Source organism: Drosophila grimshawi, unplaced genomic scaffold (assembly GCF_018153295.1).
Source record: "Drosophila grimshawi isolate 15287-2541.00 unplaced genomic scaffold, ASM1815329v1 contig_1367, whole genome shotgun sequence".
Classification (NCBI taxonomy): Eukaryota; Metazoa; Arthropoda; class Insecta; order Diptera; family Drosophilidae; genus Drosophila; species Drosophila grimshawi.
Window position 1 is genome coordinate 11732682 of NW_025062889.1, and position 18816 is coordinate 11751497.

At 37.0% G+C, this 18816-nt stretch overlaps 1 protein-coding gene across 2 annotated transcripts; it reads left to right on the plus strand.

Annotated features, from left to right (window-relative positions):
- Window positions 1–8749: 8749 nt before the first annotated feature.
- Window positions 8750–9749, plus strand: LOC6559503. 2 transcript variants are annotated; one of them, XM_032734441.2, is made up of 3 exons: window positions 8762–8940; window positions 9039–9330; window positions 9390–9504. In XM_032734441.2, exons 1-3 carry the CDS (start codon window positions 8917–8919, stop codon window positions 9437–9439), a joined length of 366 nt encoding a protein of 121 aa, XP_032590332.2. In that variant the 5' UTR covers window positions 8762–8916; the 3' UTR covers window positions 9440–9504. The 2 variants fall into 2 exon arrangements, with proteins under 2 accessions (XP_001986532.1, XP_032590332.2); XM_001986496.3 differs by having other exon boundaries at window positions 8750–8940; window positions 9039–9749.
- Window positions 9750–18816: the final 9067 nt, after the last annotated feature.

Genomic DNA, 18816 nt, shown 5'->3' on the forward strand with positions numbered 1-18816 from the left:
TCTCTCTCTCTCTCTCTTTTAAGTGTTTAATATGCGAAAGTCCTTACGCCCCTCCCCAAATACTCATAAAGTGTCATCCATCGGTGGCAACCGTTTACAATTAGGCGCAACTTTTTAAATATTTTTGCGTTTCTTTTTTTAAGGAAATGCTTATAATTTCCCGTGAGGCCGATTTCTAAGCGCAACTTGTTTTCTTTTTTCCTTGTTGAATTTTTATTTGCGTTTCAAGTGCTTACAAGAAGAGAGAAAACAGCTTGACAAGAATAGGGTCATAAAAATGAAACGGAACAATGATGCCTGACCTAAATTTTGAGAAGTTATATAAAGCAAATAACAACAAAAAATTTAAGTGCATTGACATAGATTGTGGTGACATCTTCCAGGTTATTTACCTCTAAAGCAAACCCAAATAGTCTGGTATTAATAATCTAGCTTAAAATGATATTCAGCTTATATTTAAGGCATGATTTATAATTACTTCAATATTTATTTGTCTTTTTGAGATGGAAGGATAAAATGAGAAAATAAATCTTCTTTAATTTTGTATTTGACTGTTTTCTACATTAAATAACAAAAATAAGTAAAACTCTTTTGAATGTTAAGGGACACTTGTCTGTATGCAACTAGAAGACTAATTGAGTAATTATTTTCCTTTCTAAAATATAATTGACTGGAAGTAGAAATTCATTCTTGAGTAAATATGTGTTTGAAAACACCTTTCATTGTTTACGCCCACAACTGGAGACACGATTTCTACATTAGTTGGGTATAGGAATGAAAACGTCTACATTATATTACTTAATAATTAGCCCTTGTGTAATCTCACCCCGCTGAGCAATTTTGAGGCACTATAAAAACAACTGGCTGATGGCGTGCAATAGTCGAGTCCTGTGGAAATAGTTTTGCATAAATAGGCTGGCCAACAAGCGTGAACTGGCAACGTGAGAAAAACTTAATTAATTTATGTCACACATTCCATTTATGCCCACTTGGGGACCCGGGGCCCGGGACCCGAGTCCTTCATAGTACATAGTCTCTGGTAGTTTTCGAGGGCGCTAATGGATGCCTATGATTAAAACTACGCATGTTTGTCCATTTAAGCTCGTAATTTGTGTCGTAAATCACTCCAAAAGAGTCACTTCCATTCGCACCTTCGGTTACCACCTCCATGGCCACATTATAATGCCTGTGTGTGTGTGAGCATGTTATGCCTAATGAGTCTAATTGGGGATGAAAACAAGAGAGCTGGCACGTAATCGACGTGTGCTTAGAAAGAACCCTTTCTATTTATTTGGGTTGAGCTTACAAGTCTTTTAGATGGCCGGATGGTGTCCGTATCATTGGATGCCAGGCAGTGTCATCGGTGTCATCTTGGCCTGCTCAGCCATCATTAGCGCCATTTGTTAAGCCACAAGCGGAGGAGGGGGTGCGGACAGAGGTTAGAGTCCGACTGTAAAACCGGTTCATTTGCATATCAAAGGCATAATCAACACCTTGCAAAACAGTCAAACACACAATATGCCTGGGTGCAGAAGCCACAACACACACACAACACACACGCTCATACATACTCATCCAAGGTGGTTCCATAAAAACCCTGTTTTATGGACCAAAAGGCAGACGGACAGAATAGCAACCGCAATGCAGCATTGACGTGCTCCATTTGCCGGACGAGCTCCAACAAGCTCCCTCTTCTTTCTCTCTCTCTCTCTCTCTCTCTCTCAATCGCTCTCTGTCTCTCTCTCTCTCTCTTTCTCTCATTTGCATGCGTACACATGTGACGCTGACCCCATTCTCCCATTCCGTTTGCACATAAACTGGTTTTCCAGGAGCAACTCATTTGCCTCCGTTTCTGGTTAGACTCTATGCTTTTTGCTGGAGGCGAGGTGTTTTGGCGGCCGTTTTTAGTGGAGCTGCCGTAAGGTGTGAAAATTATGAGCCTTGCATTAACGCTAATTGGCTCGACGTGCTCGGGATGCAAATGGCTGAAATGGCAAAACTGGCAACAACCAACTGTCATGCAATGGTAGTGCAGAGTGTAAAATGTAGTTAGATAGTGGATGCAAAGTAATGTGCATCCTACCTGCGCTACCCTGTTATGCGAATTGTTAAGGTTACTATGAGAGTGATAAATTAAGGATTTTTGCTGAAGACTGCCGAAATCCTTGAGCGTTTGTTAATAATAAATTAATAAAAATGAAAATATTCAATCTGCAATTCGCATTCAGATGTTGATTCATTAACAAAGTAGGCCAGAGTTCCATTTATATTTATATCTATATGATTTAACTTGGATATATTTATATAGCAGTCACAACTGAAGTATATTTCTTTCTGGAACACATCTGCCCACTTTACTTTATTCATAACGATTGATTTCTTCTTCTTCAAGTTGGTGATCTCACAATTGATATCGATCGATATCGATATCAATGTCATTTACATATGTTATTTTACAGTCTTATTACAACTCTAGTAGCCTGTTACCAACATTACAAGTGGCCTGCTAAATTTAGTTAACATTTTTTTTCTGTACCGTCAACATTTAAAGAATCTGTGATCGATTTCTTTATCGCTTAATAGTGATATAAAACGTTAAAATCCTCAGTTATTCAATTTTTGACTTTTTACTGTAGGTAAAGATATTAGATATTTTATTTAGATTTCAGGGATTTAGCTTTAATGATCTTATCATATCAATATTTATTGGGACTCTCATAATTCTTAAGTTGTAGACCAAGCTTTCATTCAACTTGAAAATTGAAGCTAACCACCGAAAAGAGATCCAGGAAAACTATAGAAACTCATTTATATGTCTGTTGAATGAACACTATTATTAATATCTAACTCAAGCAACTGACAATGTGGCATAAAATAGTAATTAATCTTTGTGTTAATCAGGCAGCTCTTTCCCTTTGCATTCGCATACCAACTAACAATGTCTACTATTTATTTGTAGTTGTCAAACATAGCACAACATATACATATTATATAAATAACCATATGCTCATGCATCCCCCTCCACATGCTTTCCCCCAACGTGTTCGGTGCCGCGCTGCAAACTTGACTTTCACAGCGCGAAGTGAAACAGTCTGGGAATGGAACAGAAGTCTTAAACGCCTTTTGGAGCCGGCAGCAAGCAGAAGGCAGCAAGCAGCGCCACCCCGCCCTCCCTCTCGACCAACTGGACGAGACCAACAACAATTTCTGCAGCTGCGCAGTTGGCGCCGCTGGTCTGGCTTCCAAGCAAGCGCCCCACACACATTTCAGGGGCGGAGCCATCGTCGCATTGGTGGAGACCAGAGCCTGGATGCTCGACATTAGGTGCAGCATAGCTTGAGAGCTTGAGCGACTGCCCAGCAGCCAGCAGCCGCCAAGGAGGGAAGTGTTTCGCCCCAACTCCCCATACCCCGTACTCCGCTGTGGCTGAGTCCGTTAAATAATTTAATGGCTAACAAAAGCATTTTTGCCAACGAATTTATTAAGCTCCCAAGCACAAATATTTATTTTTTTTTACCCGCTGGTTGAAGATTTTCAAATTAAAATACTCTCATACTTTGCTGGGCTTTAAATTAAATGATTCATTCTACTGGAAACTAAATATTGACTACAACAAATATTAAGCATACAAAATATCCTTTCTATCCCTATTTAAGTACACTAGTAATCTAGAGAAAAAGAGCTTAACTTTAAGAATCGGTTGAGTTTTGCGACATTTACGGCATTGGTAAGGTAAACTATGTCCAACGTTATTTTTTAAGCTAGGCCTAAGAGATTAACTTAAACTAAGACTAGCTAGTTAAGCCATGCAGAAAAGAAAGTTAGTTTTACTTAATTTGAGCTCCTTTTTTACATCTTAAAGATGCATTGCTTAATCTTATCATTTTTAGATTAAACATACTAGTTTGACATCATTTTTGTTTATATTTATATGTTTTTATCTAAATTTTTGATTTAAGTTTATAATTGAATTGTATTGTCCATTTCACAGAAAATTAAACATAAACTACAAACAATGTTTAGCAGATCAAAAATCGTATATTAATCTAAAGCGCAAATCTGTTCCTTCTAAGAATCGATTAATTTTTGATCAATGTATGGCATTTGAGGAGTAAACTATGCTCAAATGTGATTGTTTAACTTATGCATAAGAAGTTTACCTAAACGATGCAGGAGAGAAAAGTACTTCAATCCAGTTCATCTTATTGTATCTTAAAGATACACGCTATTGTTTTTTCTATAATGATAAGCAATATTTGAGACTCTGTGTAATGTGGGTAGCAACAATAGTTTCCACTTGAACAGTGGCTGCCACATAACGGTTATTTGCCACCTAAAGTGCTGTTTCATTCTTTTTTACGATTACATTCCGGGTGTAAATGTGGCTCTCGCATATGTCTGTGATTGTGGTAATTGTCATGTAATAAAAGTCAGAGTGAGACGGGGAGCGAGATAGTGATAGAGAGAGTCTTACTTGACATGTGATGAGACAATAAGCCAACGCCACTTTAGCACTTGAAGTGAACTTTTTCACCCCAGGAATGGGGTGCATAACCCCACTCGAATAAAAACTGAGTCAGCTTTATCTAACTTTACTATAACAGTAGACAAAAAAATGCCAAGTTCTGTTTTTTTAGATTTGAGTGTAACGAGTTTGGGTGGTGTGTGTGTAATTATTTGGACCTAGTGTCATGTTTTTAACCCACTCGTAAATTATAGAGATCCTTATAGCTAATATGTAATTTATGGCCGGCCTGACAAAAAGCAAAAGGAACCCAACAAAAACACACGTTAAACAAATGCGGCGGATTTTGGCGTACATTAGCCGCAGGCGGTGACCACAAAAAGCCAGAGACTTATTTTTGTGGTCACCATTTGGACACACACACAACTTTACACCTATGCTGACCTCTGGCCAAAGCAAAACCCACATCACTGACCAGCAAAACCCTTTTTTTTACAATCTAATTACTGTAGCCGCAGGGAGGGAGCAGTAGATTTTGGTTCACCTTAAAGTCGCACTTTAAATAATCCATTAGCGATTACAGAATTTGACTAGAACAGAAAGACAGAGTGTGGTGCTGTGGGGTTTTTTTTTGTATAATAAAAGGGCTTAAAAGCTAAAACCTGTTGAGTCGTTTGCTCAATTCCCCAAACACTTGCCACAACTAAAGCCAAGCCACCCACACCCAAACCCTTTTTCGCAAGGCATCTTGGCGACATCCACTTGGATATTATGGGCTGCTTTGAATAACAATCGATGGCGCGACAATGCCATTGAACATGATGATGGAGATGGCAAATGCAAATGGAAGTGGCTGCTCCCGTTCCAGCTCCTGCTGCTGCTGCTCTATATATCCTTTTTGTCTTGACATTTTACGACTGTCTGGATGCAGTTGCTTTGGTTACTTAACTTGCGGTTTTGTGTGACGCCAAACTTTTACATTTTTGGCCAAGTGATTTTTTTGTATTTTTTTTTGACAATAAATGGTTTTTGGCATCGATGCAAAGATAAAGTGAATTTAATATATAAAAAAATAGTTCAATCATCTATTTTCTTTAACTCAACTCAAATTAAACATGCTTCTAAAGTTAAAGCCATCTTCCATCAGTTCCACCTAATTAAGTGTGATTAATGAAGTTATTTAATCGCCAGCAACTGTCATCGGGTTCAGATTGGGTCATTTTAAATTCATTAATCTAATTTGAATGCATATTAAATGAATACAGACGCCAAACAAAAAACTTTACGCACAAAAAAATCGAAGTAACAAAAAACTATGTGGTTTTTTAATCAATTTAAGAAAAACAAATAAAAACTCTCGTTTGACTATATAATACCCTATATAAAAACATATAATGGGGTTAAGGGACTCCAATCGAAAAAGGATACACACAAATCTTAAAGGCCAAATTTTAAATAAAAGCGCAAATAGAAATTGAATTGGATATTGAGCAGAAGAAAGTCATTTATTATAATTTACTCTTACAATGCATATAATATTTCTGTCATTAGGTTTGTAACGCAGTGAAGGAAACACCGCCGAATCCTCCATTGATCATCATCACCGACTTTCTGACGATTAACTATTTCCTCAGTTTTAAAGCTAGATAGATATTCGAATTTTTCCAAATTTTTGCAATACATATGTATATCTGACCCGCTCACTATAATATGTAACAATATAATATATATGTAAACAGTCGAAAGATAAGTAGAATTCTCTTATCCAAATAATACAAAAGATATACTTTAAAGATAAAATGTGTTAATACTTTTGATAGCTAAGTTCAAGTAATATAAGAAAAGATTTCAATTTAATGGTGATACTATATCTATGCTTTATAATTAAGTATTTTTTTATAAATTGGCAAATTAAATTGCTGCTCTAAAATAAATGTTCAAAGTATATCATTTACTGGTAGCACATTCCAACAAATTAGATACAAAATTAAAGTGCAAATATCACTCGTTTAAAACTGATTATTAAGTTTTAAAATATTTAGTAAATCGCTGCTGACAGCTTTATGATCATAACAATTATAAATTATTATCCGAGTCTAAATGGTTATTATTTTTATTACTCATTAAACGCGCTTAAGATAATCTCTAACCATTAAGCAAATCTACAATTTTTGCGGCGAGGAAAACGATTTACCTTCATTTACTTTGTTGCAAATAATGAACAATAACAAACGAATATGAAAACAATTGAATTATGGGGAAGTCTTTTTTTTTATTTTATTTATATACTTATTTATATATATTTATTTAACACGCGCTGAGGGGCAACAAGCTTAAATTCGCAGTTGATTTCGCCAATGATCATAAATAATTCCATTACAATAATTAGTAATGCATACTTAATGATGCTTGAAAACAAATAATTGTCTAAGTATCTACAAAAAAAATTCAACGAAAACAACAACAACGAGAAAGAATTTATATCTTTGGCATGCCGAAGATTGCATACTCTTACAGAACGATGTCAAAGGTCGTCTAAATATCGCTTAAGTTTTTAGAATAACTTGATACACCAAAAAGTTTATCTTACAAGAACTCATCTTTCAACTGATAGTTCCCATGGTAGCTATTTGATACAGTTAGCAAAAAGAGAGATAAGTACCAAAATTCATTAGCTTCACTAGTTCACATAGAAACAGATCGAATCAGCTACTAATGCTGATCAATATATATAAATTTATAAATATATATATTATATATATATATATACACTTTCTGGAGTCATAGGTGTCACCTTCATTGAGTTGCAAACTTCACACTAACATTATAATGCTCTCTGTCAGACTATAATAACGAGGCGTCGCGAGGCTACAGAAACCAAGTTATTGCTGTGCTGCTGCGAGGGGGACACATTTGATATGGAGGGATGGGGGGAGAGTCTATTAAGCAGCTTAGAGTTTGCCGGCAATGGAATCTCCAACTGACTGAGGTCGCTGCCGCTACGAAACAAACAAATTAATCAATGAGGTAATCAAAATTTATTCAACAATTTGATCAACTATGTATATGCAAAATGTTTGTTGTAGTCTTAGCTGTTTTTATTGCTTTTGTTGTTCTTGTTGTTGGTGAAGATGTCGATGGCTTCTCTTCGTTTTGCACTGTGACCCACTGTGCGGTCGATCGTTGGCTTTGGGGATGACAAATGACACAAAAATACAAATACGTAGATAGTAGAAATATGCTGGCAATATGACGAAGCTTGGATACCGTTTTATTTATTTATGGATCTATATTTGAATAAGTATATTAAACAATAATGTACATAGGAAGTTGAACACTGTCTGCAAAGGTATACTAACCAAAATATAGATTTTTTCGAACAAATTCACAGATAGAAACAAATATATTGATTACTTTTAATATAATTTGAAAAATATACCCATTTAAGTTATTTATATTACTCCAAAATATTTATATACACCGAAAAAGTGAGTTTATATTGAATTTCAAAAATGACAGACCAGACAACATTTTATCATTTTTTTATTTCCTTACTCATTTTTCTTCTTTTCTTTTTAAAAATCATTTAAAGGTACTTCCCCGACAATTAATTGATATATATATAGTAACAGGGTTGTGTAAACTATACCTTCATTTGCTGTCAGTAAAGTATTATTGTTAAAAAAAATAAATAAATAAAAATTATTTTTGGCTAAAGCAATAATTTATACCCATCTAATGTGATTTTGCTTGAATAATCAGACTTAATCTATATACTATATATCAAGAATGTGAATCCTAATTATACTACAATTTCAGCTTAATTAAAAATTCATTTATCACAACACAAAAGCCAAAACAATTGTAATTTAAGCACAGTGGTTCAATATCACATAAATGGGAAAGAAGGAAGCAAAGTACTCGCTGAACAAATAAGATCTAAGAGTTCAAGCCAATTATCGCTTTGCGTCGCCAATTTAATGACCAAATTATTATACTTCTCTGTCTGGTTGAACAGGTGAATGCAAAAAAAAATCTCAGAACAAAAAAATGATATAAAAAACTAACAATTTCTCGGCGCTACATAAATTTTTGGCTCATAATTTGCGCTGGCGCAAATCTGGTAGAACAATCTGTCGCGAACAACAAAAGGCCACATATATTATGAGCATATGTATATCAGCGGTACGGGAAGAGAGTGAGGCAAAGTGCTGGGGGCAGGGCAGGGAAAGAACGTTAGACAGCTGAAAAGCTTACAGCGCCGATTCAAGCTGTGATCTGAGCTCAGTCGTCAAACGGCAGCATTTAACTAAAGTCGCAAAACTCGGAGTGGAAGCTGAGATCTCAACTGGAAACTGAAACAGAAGCAAAGGCAAAAAACCGGAACCCGGAGCCAGTAGCCAGTAGCTGGTTATTGACGTAGTACATATTCTATAATTGTGATTTACAAGATGTTTGCCTCACGACGACATTTGGTAAATTTTTTGATTGATATTCCTTTTTATTTTTTGCGGGACTATGGTTTTTTTGGTGAGTGTTCAAAGTTGGGGAATATATAAATATTATATTCCAGTTGCTGCTCCTCTTAACGTGGATCAGTCTGATGTCCATCGGGTGCCTGGCTGGCAAGCCCGAGGACAAGCCCGAGGAGACCATCAAGGAGGATGTCATTGAAATTGAGAATAAGACGCAAAAGGTCATTCGGGTCAGTCCGCATGAGTTGCCCTTGAAGCAGGATCGCACCGGTAACCACATGAATTCGGAACTTTTCCAAATCCAAACACTGCGTCCGGGCTCCCATGGGAAACGACAGCGTCAATATGTGGACTCGAAACGTATGCGTCCGGCAAGGATCCCGAGTAGTGGTGAAGCAACGCCGACCGTTTTGAAATACACGCCCGAACTAAAAGCATTTCCCAAGCAGAAGCTGAAAAGAAAGCAGCAGAAGCAGCTCCAATTCCCCATCGAGTCTAGTGGCAGTCTTATGGGCTCCAACCTGCCCGTCCAGATGACACCCGGAGTCTATCCCATCTACTATGTGGTGTCCAAGACGAACGGTCGCTTTGGCAAGTTTCCCATCAAATCCTTCGGCTCGCCCGCCGAGTTCGCCAAGTATCTGATCAAGAGCAAAGCAGAGCCCATTCCACGAGCGCAACGCTTCGATGTCAAGGGTCAGGAGGGATCGCTGGTAGTTAGACATTAGTTGGTAGTCGGTAGCTTTACTGCTTGTTTTTGTGATTCTGCACGCGCGCTTTGTTAACAATAAATTATTATTCACATGAAATTATTATATTTAATTGCTAATTAGCAAAATATCTACGATTAATTACTTTCATCTTACTATGTACTTGCATTCGGAATAAAATATGCCATAGAATTAAAGAATTTTTCATAAAATTGTGTTTGCTTTGAGATGCAGAAATAAATTTCGGATTTTTAGAAATGTCTTCTATTTTTAAGAAAGTAGAAATGTTGAAAAATCCCCTACAGAACAAAATATTATTTATTTTTAAGAAAGTAAAAAGGCTGGCAAATTCCAGACATATTTTACTTACTTATCAATCTTTAAATAATTTTTAAAAATTATATATACAATTATTATAATATAATGCACGAATTTTTGATAAAATCCCCTCATAATTTAGAAATGTCTGACCTTGTTTTTAGAATGATAAACTAGATGTTTGTATAATCTGAGCCCATTAAAAATGGCAGCAAGCATTTTCTAACTTAGTCTTAAGTTCAGGGTATTTCTTAGCCCAGCTCAGCTTTGACTTCAACATTCTTACCTTTTTCACATAAGCAATAATTCTAAAGTACCCAACCCATGTACTCATGTGCTTGCCAAATATTAAACTGAAACTGCTTCATATCGCCAACAGTCTCGAGTGATCTGAACTGAGCAGTGCTTTAAACAGATCTTGGTGGCCTTCATTCAAAGTGGCAAACTGTTGACAGCCAGCCAGCCAGTCAGCCAGCCAGTAAGAAAAGAAAAATCCGTTTATAGCCGCCAGCTGACTGAGGTTGAGGCTGAGACTGAGTCATCATACCAAAACTGTTAATTGTTGACGATTCTTCATTTCATGTCGTAATTACATAGAATTCGATTGCTGTTGTTGTTGTTTTGTTTTTGTCATATGCAAATTTGGCATCAGATCGAATAATTAAATGCTAGTTTCGAGTATATGCATAAGTATGTTCACAATTTACATACTTATGACTATGTAGCCATAGACAACAATAGATACAATTTGATTTATTGTCAGCCTCTTCTGCGTTCTATCTTCAAATTCTTTTTGCTGTTCTGCATCGCAAATTAATGATCTGCTTTCTTAAATATTACAAAGCCGTTTCGATTCTTTGCAGTTTGGCTTTTTGTTTCAGTTCACGAAACTTTCTCCAAAATGCTTGGAATTAGAACCTCTTAACACAGCAGATCATTATACTTAAGCTTTTTTTTGAACGTGAAATTTGTGTTTCTAGATTTTATCTATTGTGAATGGTGCGTAAGCACAGAGAATAGAAGTCGTTGTAAAAGTTCGGCTTTAAAGAAAATACAAAATTATATTGTATAATCCATTGAAGGGTTTCTATTATAGTTTTATCTATAGAACATCTTGGCAAATACTAAGAAACAAAAGAAGTTATATGCATATATATGGATATATATACTATTCTTTTCCATTGGGCGTTGGGATGACATTTTAAAATATTATCAGCAAGAACAGTTGTAAGAAAGTAGAAGAGTTGGTTTAGTCTGGATGAAATCTTTTGAGTCTTCTTCTAGCAAGCGAATTAATGTAAGCAAATAATTTCTAAGAAATGAGTTGGAGTTTTTATATATACATATATCAAGATGTTTGCTGGAGATTGAATTGAGACTTACAGCGTCTAATTAAGCATCATGTGATTCCATGGAACTAGCATGTCACATGAAGAGATGTTGCATAGTTTAGTGTACACTATATAAATATAATAATTTATTCAGAAAACGGCGACTATATATTTGAAATCTAACTGCTTATATGAGAACTTGTCTCTCAGTTTTAAGCTATCGATATCGATCGATATCAATTGAAGAAGAAGTTAATCGTTGTGAATGAAGTAAACTACGCAGACGTGTTTGAGAAAGACAAATATATAAGTTTTGACTACTACAATATTTTTTTTTTTCATAACAACTAATGCTCATCAATCCAATGACATATATTGTAAATGTCTCGGCAACATTGAGAGTAACTATTGTGGGTGGATTACCTGTCAAAGAGCAAATAATTTGTTTTAATTGGAAATCACACGTGCAATTTTATCGACACACTTTCAGCCACGTCAATTATTAACTGCTGCAGCAAATCACAAACCCCAACCTTCAAGAAAATGATGCTCTCGTAATAATTATGATTTTAGTGGTTGGGGCAACCGCATGGAGAAGTGGTGCGATGCAGGGAAGGGGTGTGTTGTGCTTTGTCTCTGTCTGGCTGACTGGTTGCCTGTGGTTAATCATTTCTTTGGCCCTTTTTGCTCGTCCTTCGCCCATCGCATTGCTCATTACTTTTGCTCATTTCGACATTTCATTTCATTTTATATATATTTGCGAGTGTTGGTGTGTAACCTCCAATGTGTAATGAACTCTGGCAGCAGGAATTGCTTGTGTGAAAGCATACACACACAGCCACACACACATGAGGAAGGCATGACGAACAAAGTGTGATATCGAAATTTCCCAAAGGATTCGACGCCATATTTTAGTCACGAAAAAAGATTCGCGTGCTGGAAAGTTGAACAGCATAAACTTGGCAGCAAGTGCGTGAAGAGGAGTCAAGAAATATCCGTTGCTCCTTGCATCCTTCCATGCTTATAATCAAGCGTAAAAATGCGAAATTAATCAACTTCAGCCTGCGACTGCGTCTCAAGTTAACAACGCAGAAAAAATTGAATTAAAACTTTTGCAGCGACAGCCAACTCGGGCAATCGTTCTCGTCCTCATCCACGTCCTGTCCAAGGATCTGCTGCACCCTTTCTGTGAAGAAATTCAGCTTGGGGTTTACTTTGGACGCGAACGCGAACGCTGGTTATTCAATTATGTATTTGCGCTTGTCCTGCAGTAAAAATTACAATCTACACGACAAGTCAACAAAATTATGAACACTCCTGGGCAGTAAAAAGTAAATAAAATTCACTAGCCACCAACAAAACAAAAAAAAAACCAAGTGAAAATTTTACTGTCAGTCGTAGCCGACTGCTTAATACTCTGTTACCAATCTGCCAGTTGAATAATAATAAGTACACCCTCAAATTTGATTGATTTAAGCAAATAAACTTACAAGCAATCCATCTTTAAAACTCCGTAAGATTGCTAAAGATATGATATGGATATGGCTTAAAAAGTTGTCCAAAAAGTAGTTGTCAAAAATGCCTTTAGAGCCAGGTCAAAACTACCCAGAGCCATAACTTATTCAAAAGTGACCCGATATTCATAAAGCAGATATTTTTGATTACGGTTTGACCTCTAGTTTAATTCTACATTGAAAGTTAGAAACGCAATTCTTGCTCGAAATTCATCTTAAAATTTTACCTCAAATAGTGCCTTCAGGGTCAAAACCTCCCAAAAACGTAATTGTCGAAAATCAGGGGTTTTCTATCATGGCTTGATCCCCAGACTTATACTACATTTAAAGTTGAAAACGCAATTCTGTCTCGAAGCACATGTATCTATTTATATATATCATATCATATCTTTGCCTTCAAAGTTGGAAAGGAAATTGCGAACACCAACATACTCTTCTAACTTTGATATTAAGAGTATAAAACACAGAAGAAATAAAGGAAACTTTGCTGTGTGCGACGCATCGCGGCTATATTTTGTTCGCCCTCAATTCTTTTTTTTTTTTGGGTGTATTTCTTGTGCTCCAGCATTGCGGTAATTGCAACTCTCGCCGTCCTGTGGGAAATGTGAAACAATAAATGAAAATAAATGAATTTTTGTTAGCCGAATGGCCACCTGGCCACAACTTCAACTGCAGCCAGCTCACCACAAAATAAAAATCCTAAGCTCGAGGCCAAAAACCTCGGTCAAAGCAGCTTGAAAATCAACCGAAAAAAATTGCATTTATTAAAACATAATCCAGTCAAATTTGATTTAATGGAAGATTGTCCAGTTAGCCATTGGTTGATGCTCTCCTTAACTAAGTACGTAATTTGTAAGACATTTTGGAATTAAATGTCAAATAAGTAAAATGCGAATGGGAAATGAATGTGCAGAATGTGGCATCCACCCTTTACCAAATATCTATTTATTTGCCTAGCCGTCTTTAAATCGAAAAAACAAACTGACAAACAAACCGAAATACGACCAGCAAAATGGGCACTGAGACAATTTCCAGCGAGTCGAAAGCCATTTTATCAAAAATTAATGTGTAGTTTGAACATTTTTGCGACATTATGCGAGCGTCAGACGGGTTAAAAGGCGACTTCGACTGCAAAATGATGCAAAGGGGTGTCTCGGACGGCACAGTGGAGCAAGACTAAGTAAACAACCATAACATATATTGATATATTTTATACTTCATCTAACTTAGACTGATTGAAATTAAATATGCTGGCAGACATATTAAATAAATTAATTGGAAAGAAACTTTAAAATTGATATATACATATTTTACGGGACAAAAAATATTGAATGAACTTAATGATTAAACAAAAATAGTCTGTTATTTGTTAATTTATTTTTTTTAGTCAATGAATGTATTTATTTTATTAATTGTTATTATTATTATTAATTATATGTCTTTATTTATATAATATTTTTTTAATTTTTATCACGTTCACTCCACTGTAAGCCAAAGGAACAGCAAGCCGTAGGCAGAGCGCAAAGAAAAAACTTAAAGCCGTAAAAATGTAGCCCTCATGTGCTGGAGACACCGTTACTGACAGCTCCGTCGCTCGGTGGCCGCAGAAAGTTTTGTGTGACGTTCTCCGTAAAAAGGTGGACTCCGGACAGGAGTCACAGCCGGACGACGGCTGCTTAAATATTAATGCCCCCAAGAGTCAGGCAGCAAGCCATGAATAAATTTTTGGCTATGAATTTTCAATAGCCAAATGCCGCCGCTTCCCAATTCAAAACTTATTTGCTGTAATTTCGTCACGGCTTTAAACTAACCAAGACGAAGAAGAAGAAGAAGTTGACTGTTTTTGGCTTGTATTAGGTGTCAACCACAAAAGCCACAAAGCTGAAAGCCAAAAATGGTGCTACGACCATTCGAATGCACTTTTAGCCAAATTAATTTGGCTCTCTGTCGATTTTCACATCGCCCCCATTGTGCGTGGGAACTGTGCAAGGATCAAAGGGGAAGGGAGCAGAATTTGTACTCTACGTGCGTATGGACGCCAATTGCCAATTGACCGCAAAAACCAGGCAACCAAACAAGTAACAACCAATCAGGCAATGGAGAGGGAGAAAGAGAGACAGAGAGAAAGGAGATGGACGAACTTAATCAAAAAAGCCAAAATGGGCCTGAGCGGAAAATGGTCACCCAGTTTTTAGCACGCCCCGGCAATCACATTGCCCACTGATTTTATTTGCTTATCCGGAGACTTTTATGCCCGGGCTTTTATTTGATTTTTATGCCTGCCGCTATTTCCATTTCTGTAATTGAATTGTCATTGTCCAGGCATGTGGCAAGTCCTTGCTCCTGCTCCTGTCTCCCTGCCTGGCTGCCTGCCTGGCTGCCTGACTGCCTGGTTGGTTGTGGTTGGCTGCCTGGTTAGACTGTATGACTCTTTGACTGTTTGGCGATTGTCCACCCGTTCGCATGTCGAAGCATGTCAAAAATGGTTTTGCGCTTGATTGGCGTTGGCCAACACCCAAAGGTATACAAAGTGATGGACCGGACACCGAACTGACAAAAGGGTTGCGGTCGTTGCCAGAATGTTTGAGCACATCGGAAATGGAACTTAGAAGTGGCCATTCATTGGCAAATTGGCGCAATTGATGCTGCAGGTGCTGCCTGAATGGCCAACAGCATGAAATAAGGCAAATAAAACCAACACTCGAAGTGCAAACAGCATCAATTTTTGTTGTTTTGTGTGCGCAAGCAAAAACAAATGTTTGCTGAATCGTATCTCCAAATTGAAGTGCTGTTTTAATCGACAAAAGGACAAATCATGATTAACTAGTAAGAATGCTCTAGTCGGAGATCAACTCTGCTAATACTGTTTAAGAATGAATATATGTTATGGACTTCGAGCTGGTTCTTTTTATAATTTGTACAGCTATTTACCCTTCTTACCCTTCTCTTTGAAATCGGTATATTTTTGGACAAATTATGTTCGGAAAATTCGCCAAATGTGGAAAGTGTTAAACAGGTCAAAACTTCCCAGAGCCATAACTTTGTCGAAAGTGATCCGATTTTCAAAAACGAGGTCATATTAACCATGGCTTGGTCTCTAGTTTAATACTGTATTCAAGATAGAAAACGCTATTCTGGCTCGAAGTCATATTAAAATTATAACTCAAAAACTCCTATTAGGGCCTTGTCAAAACTTCTCACAGCCAAAACATTGCCAAAACTGAGCCGATTTGCAATAACCAGGACTTTTCTATCATGATTTCAACTGTATATTTAAAGTTGGAAAAGCTAATCGGTTTTCATGCTAAAAATATATGTGCAAATATGAACAACTTGCGTTTTCAATAATGCTTCTCGAGCTGCCATATTGCTTTCGCCACCTGTTCGATTACTTAATATGTTTGTCTTCACTCACTCTTTGCTCGTTTCGAATGCTCGTTTTGAGGACACTTTGAGCAGTTTTCATATTTAAAATTCCCAAAATGGCAGTACGTGAGTTCATAACAGTTACATTTAATGGATATTGTGGCACATAATTCATCTGGATATTTTCATCACAAAGCAATTTGCGCTACATAAAACCGATGTACAACAAACAAACAAGCATATATGTACATACATACATAAATACATAAATACATACATACACACATACATACATATATCTTGAAAATTTGAAAGAAAGGGTCGTTTATAAAAAGGGGTTCCTTGAGTGTTCGCCAAGTTGGCAACAACCCTAGCCGGAGGCAAAAGTATCATTAAACTTCCGCCGGATGTGCCATTAAGTAAAAGCAGCACTCGAGCACTCCCAATGCCAATTGCAATTGACATGGCCATTCCTTAGTCTCCGTCTCCGTCTCAGTCTCATTCCCCGTTTCCAATCCCAGTGCAATCGAAGACATAATGGCATAATCGAATGATAATTTAATAAAGCCCAAAATGTGCCGTCAACATTTGAATTGTGGGGCTCTTGTTACGACGGTTAATTGAATCCTTAGCCATTTGGCTTGGAAGAAAGTAAAAACTCCTTGCCCGCATATACTATTCATATCTAAATATTTATGTGAGTGTATGTGTGTGAGTGTGTGTGAGTGTTTGTGTGTGTGTGTGTGTGTGGTGTGCATAATCAGAATGAATGTTCAACGGGGGAATTGAACTTGCATGCATATGACCAACAGTAAAGGTGAACGAATGAGAAGCCATCGAATTTGTTTTGCTTGCCTCCTTGTGGCCGAGAGTAATTCGCATTGACAGCCGCAACAAGACAATGAAGCACATATTGCTCCACTCCACAGCTTTTCCATATATTTGTGTGTGTGAGAAGGAAATTTACGTGTTCCACTTGCTATTCAATTTGCATGCACTCATGAATTATGCACCGGCCTCATAAAAGGCAATCTCAACTGCAACTGCCAGTTGCCAGTTGCCAGTTGCCAGTTTGTCCACCAAACCGAAATTTATCAGTTACACACAAACATATATTTGTGGGAAAAACAGTTATTCTAATGGAAACTAACTAAAACATTTATAAATCTAGTTTAGAAATGTTGAAGCTTTCGTATAAAATTCATTTAAATATGCTACTTCCATGTTGTTGTCTGGAAAAATATCTGTAAAGATATTAATTGATATTTATATCAATGATTTCTTTATTTTTCTTATCATCTTACCTTAGATCTTATTTGAACTCTCTGCAAATAATCTACTTGTAGTCAGATAAAGGTTCGCATCTATGTAATATATATATTCATAACAATACTTATTAAAGGCTGTGAATTTCCGCATGATTTACAAGAAGCAAAGTTGTTATGGATATGAGTGTAGTATGCAAATATTTGCCAAGATGATGAGTGACCCGCCCCGCCACGCCCCACAACGACTCTTCCAACCTGACCTGGGCGCTGTCAAATGTTGCCCGCTCGAGTGTCTATGCAAACAGGACAAACCAAAAATTGATGCGTTCATGTTTTGGTAAGCCACACTAGACACAATGAGGCAGCCGGCAGCAGGAGGCAGAGGCTGCCAATTGGCTGACCCGAACCGACCCCAAATTTAAGATGGCGATGGAGACATCGGCTGAATGCTGGCAAGACTTGCTTGCTGCTGAACTGGTATTAAAAATAATATGCAAAGTGCGGGGACCTGTTGAGATTTTCACAATTCCCAAAACAAATAACATATTCACATATTGTTGTTGCTCCACGCTCGGTCCGTGCGTACTGGCGACCACGTCCACGTGCACCAAATAGAGACGTGTCCTGTTGCAAAGACCCGCCCAACCCGGGCTAACTACATGGGGAGAAAAAGTGTGTGCGAAAGATATTGAAATTTGATTTCTTTTATTTCAGTTTTCCCAAGTAATGAACTTCTAAAAATATCCTTAAATATATTAATTTTATTTTTAAATTTCAGAAAAATAATTTTTATGCGACTTTTATCTTGTCTTATAATTATAAGCCATAAATGCTGATCATCTCCCTTGCAAAAACAAAATGTTGAATTTTATAACTTTGCTTTAATTTCTAGGCTACACTTATTTTGTCAAGTGTATTCGTATCCTGCTCTGCCGCTGGTTTTCTCCTCTTTCTGATCCTGTTTTCGGGGGGGCTGTTTATGATTTATCATCGCCAACGACAAAGTTATTTCTTCAAGATTAAAACAAGGAGCGATGCTTTTAACTGGCACACACACACACAAACATGCCTGTGTGTGTGTGACTGTGGATGAATTTGAAGAAGGCTCGTTCATTTGCCTAATGTGACAACTTTAATTTGGCGTCGCTGCTGGAGCAACGTGCAAAGTGGCTTTCATATTTAACATTCGGATATGAGGTAGACAAGATGACAGAGCCACAGGATAAATACATATTTCTATATACGTATATATAGATATATGTTAGCCGAAAAACTGACAAAGTCAACTAACTTACTGGAGCAAAACTTGAGTTTCGCCAATTCAAACATTCAAACAGCTCCCCACAGAGAGCTGTTGTTGTTGTTAGTC

Bases quoted from the DNA above. Each gene is read 5' to 3' on its own strand.
- LOC6559503 (XM_001986496.3), top strand. From the start codon at position 8,917: ATGTTTGCCTCACGACGACATTTG. The intron at 8,941-9,038 runs GTAAATTTTTTG...ATTATATTCCAG, and splicing joins TTGCCTCACGACGACATTTG to TTGCTGCTCCTCTTAACGTG.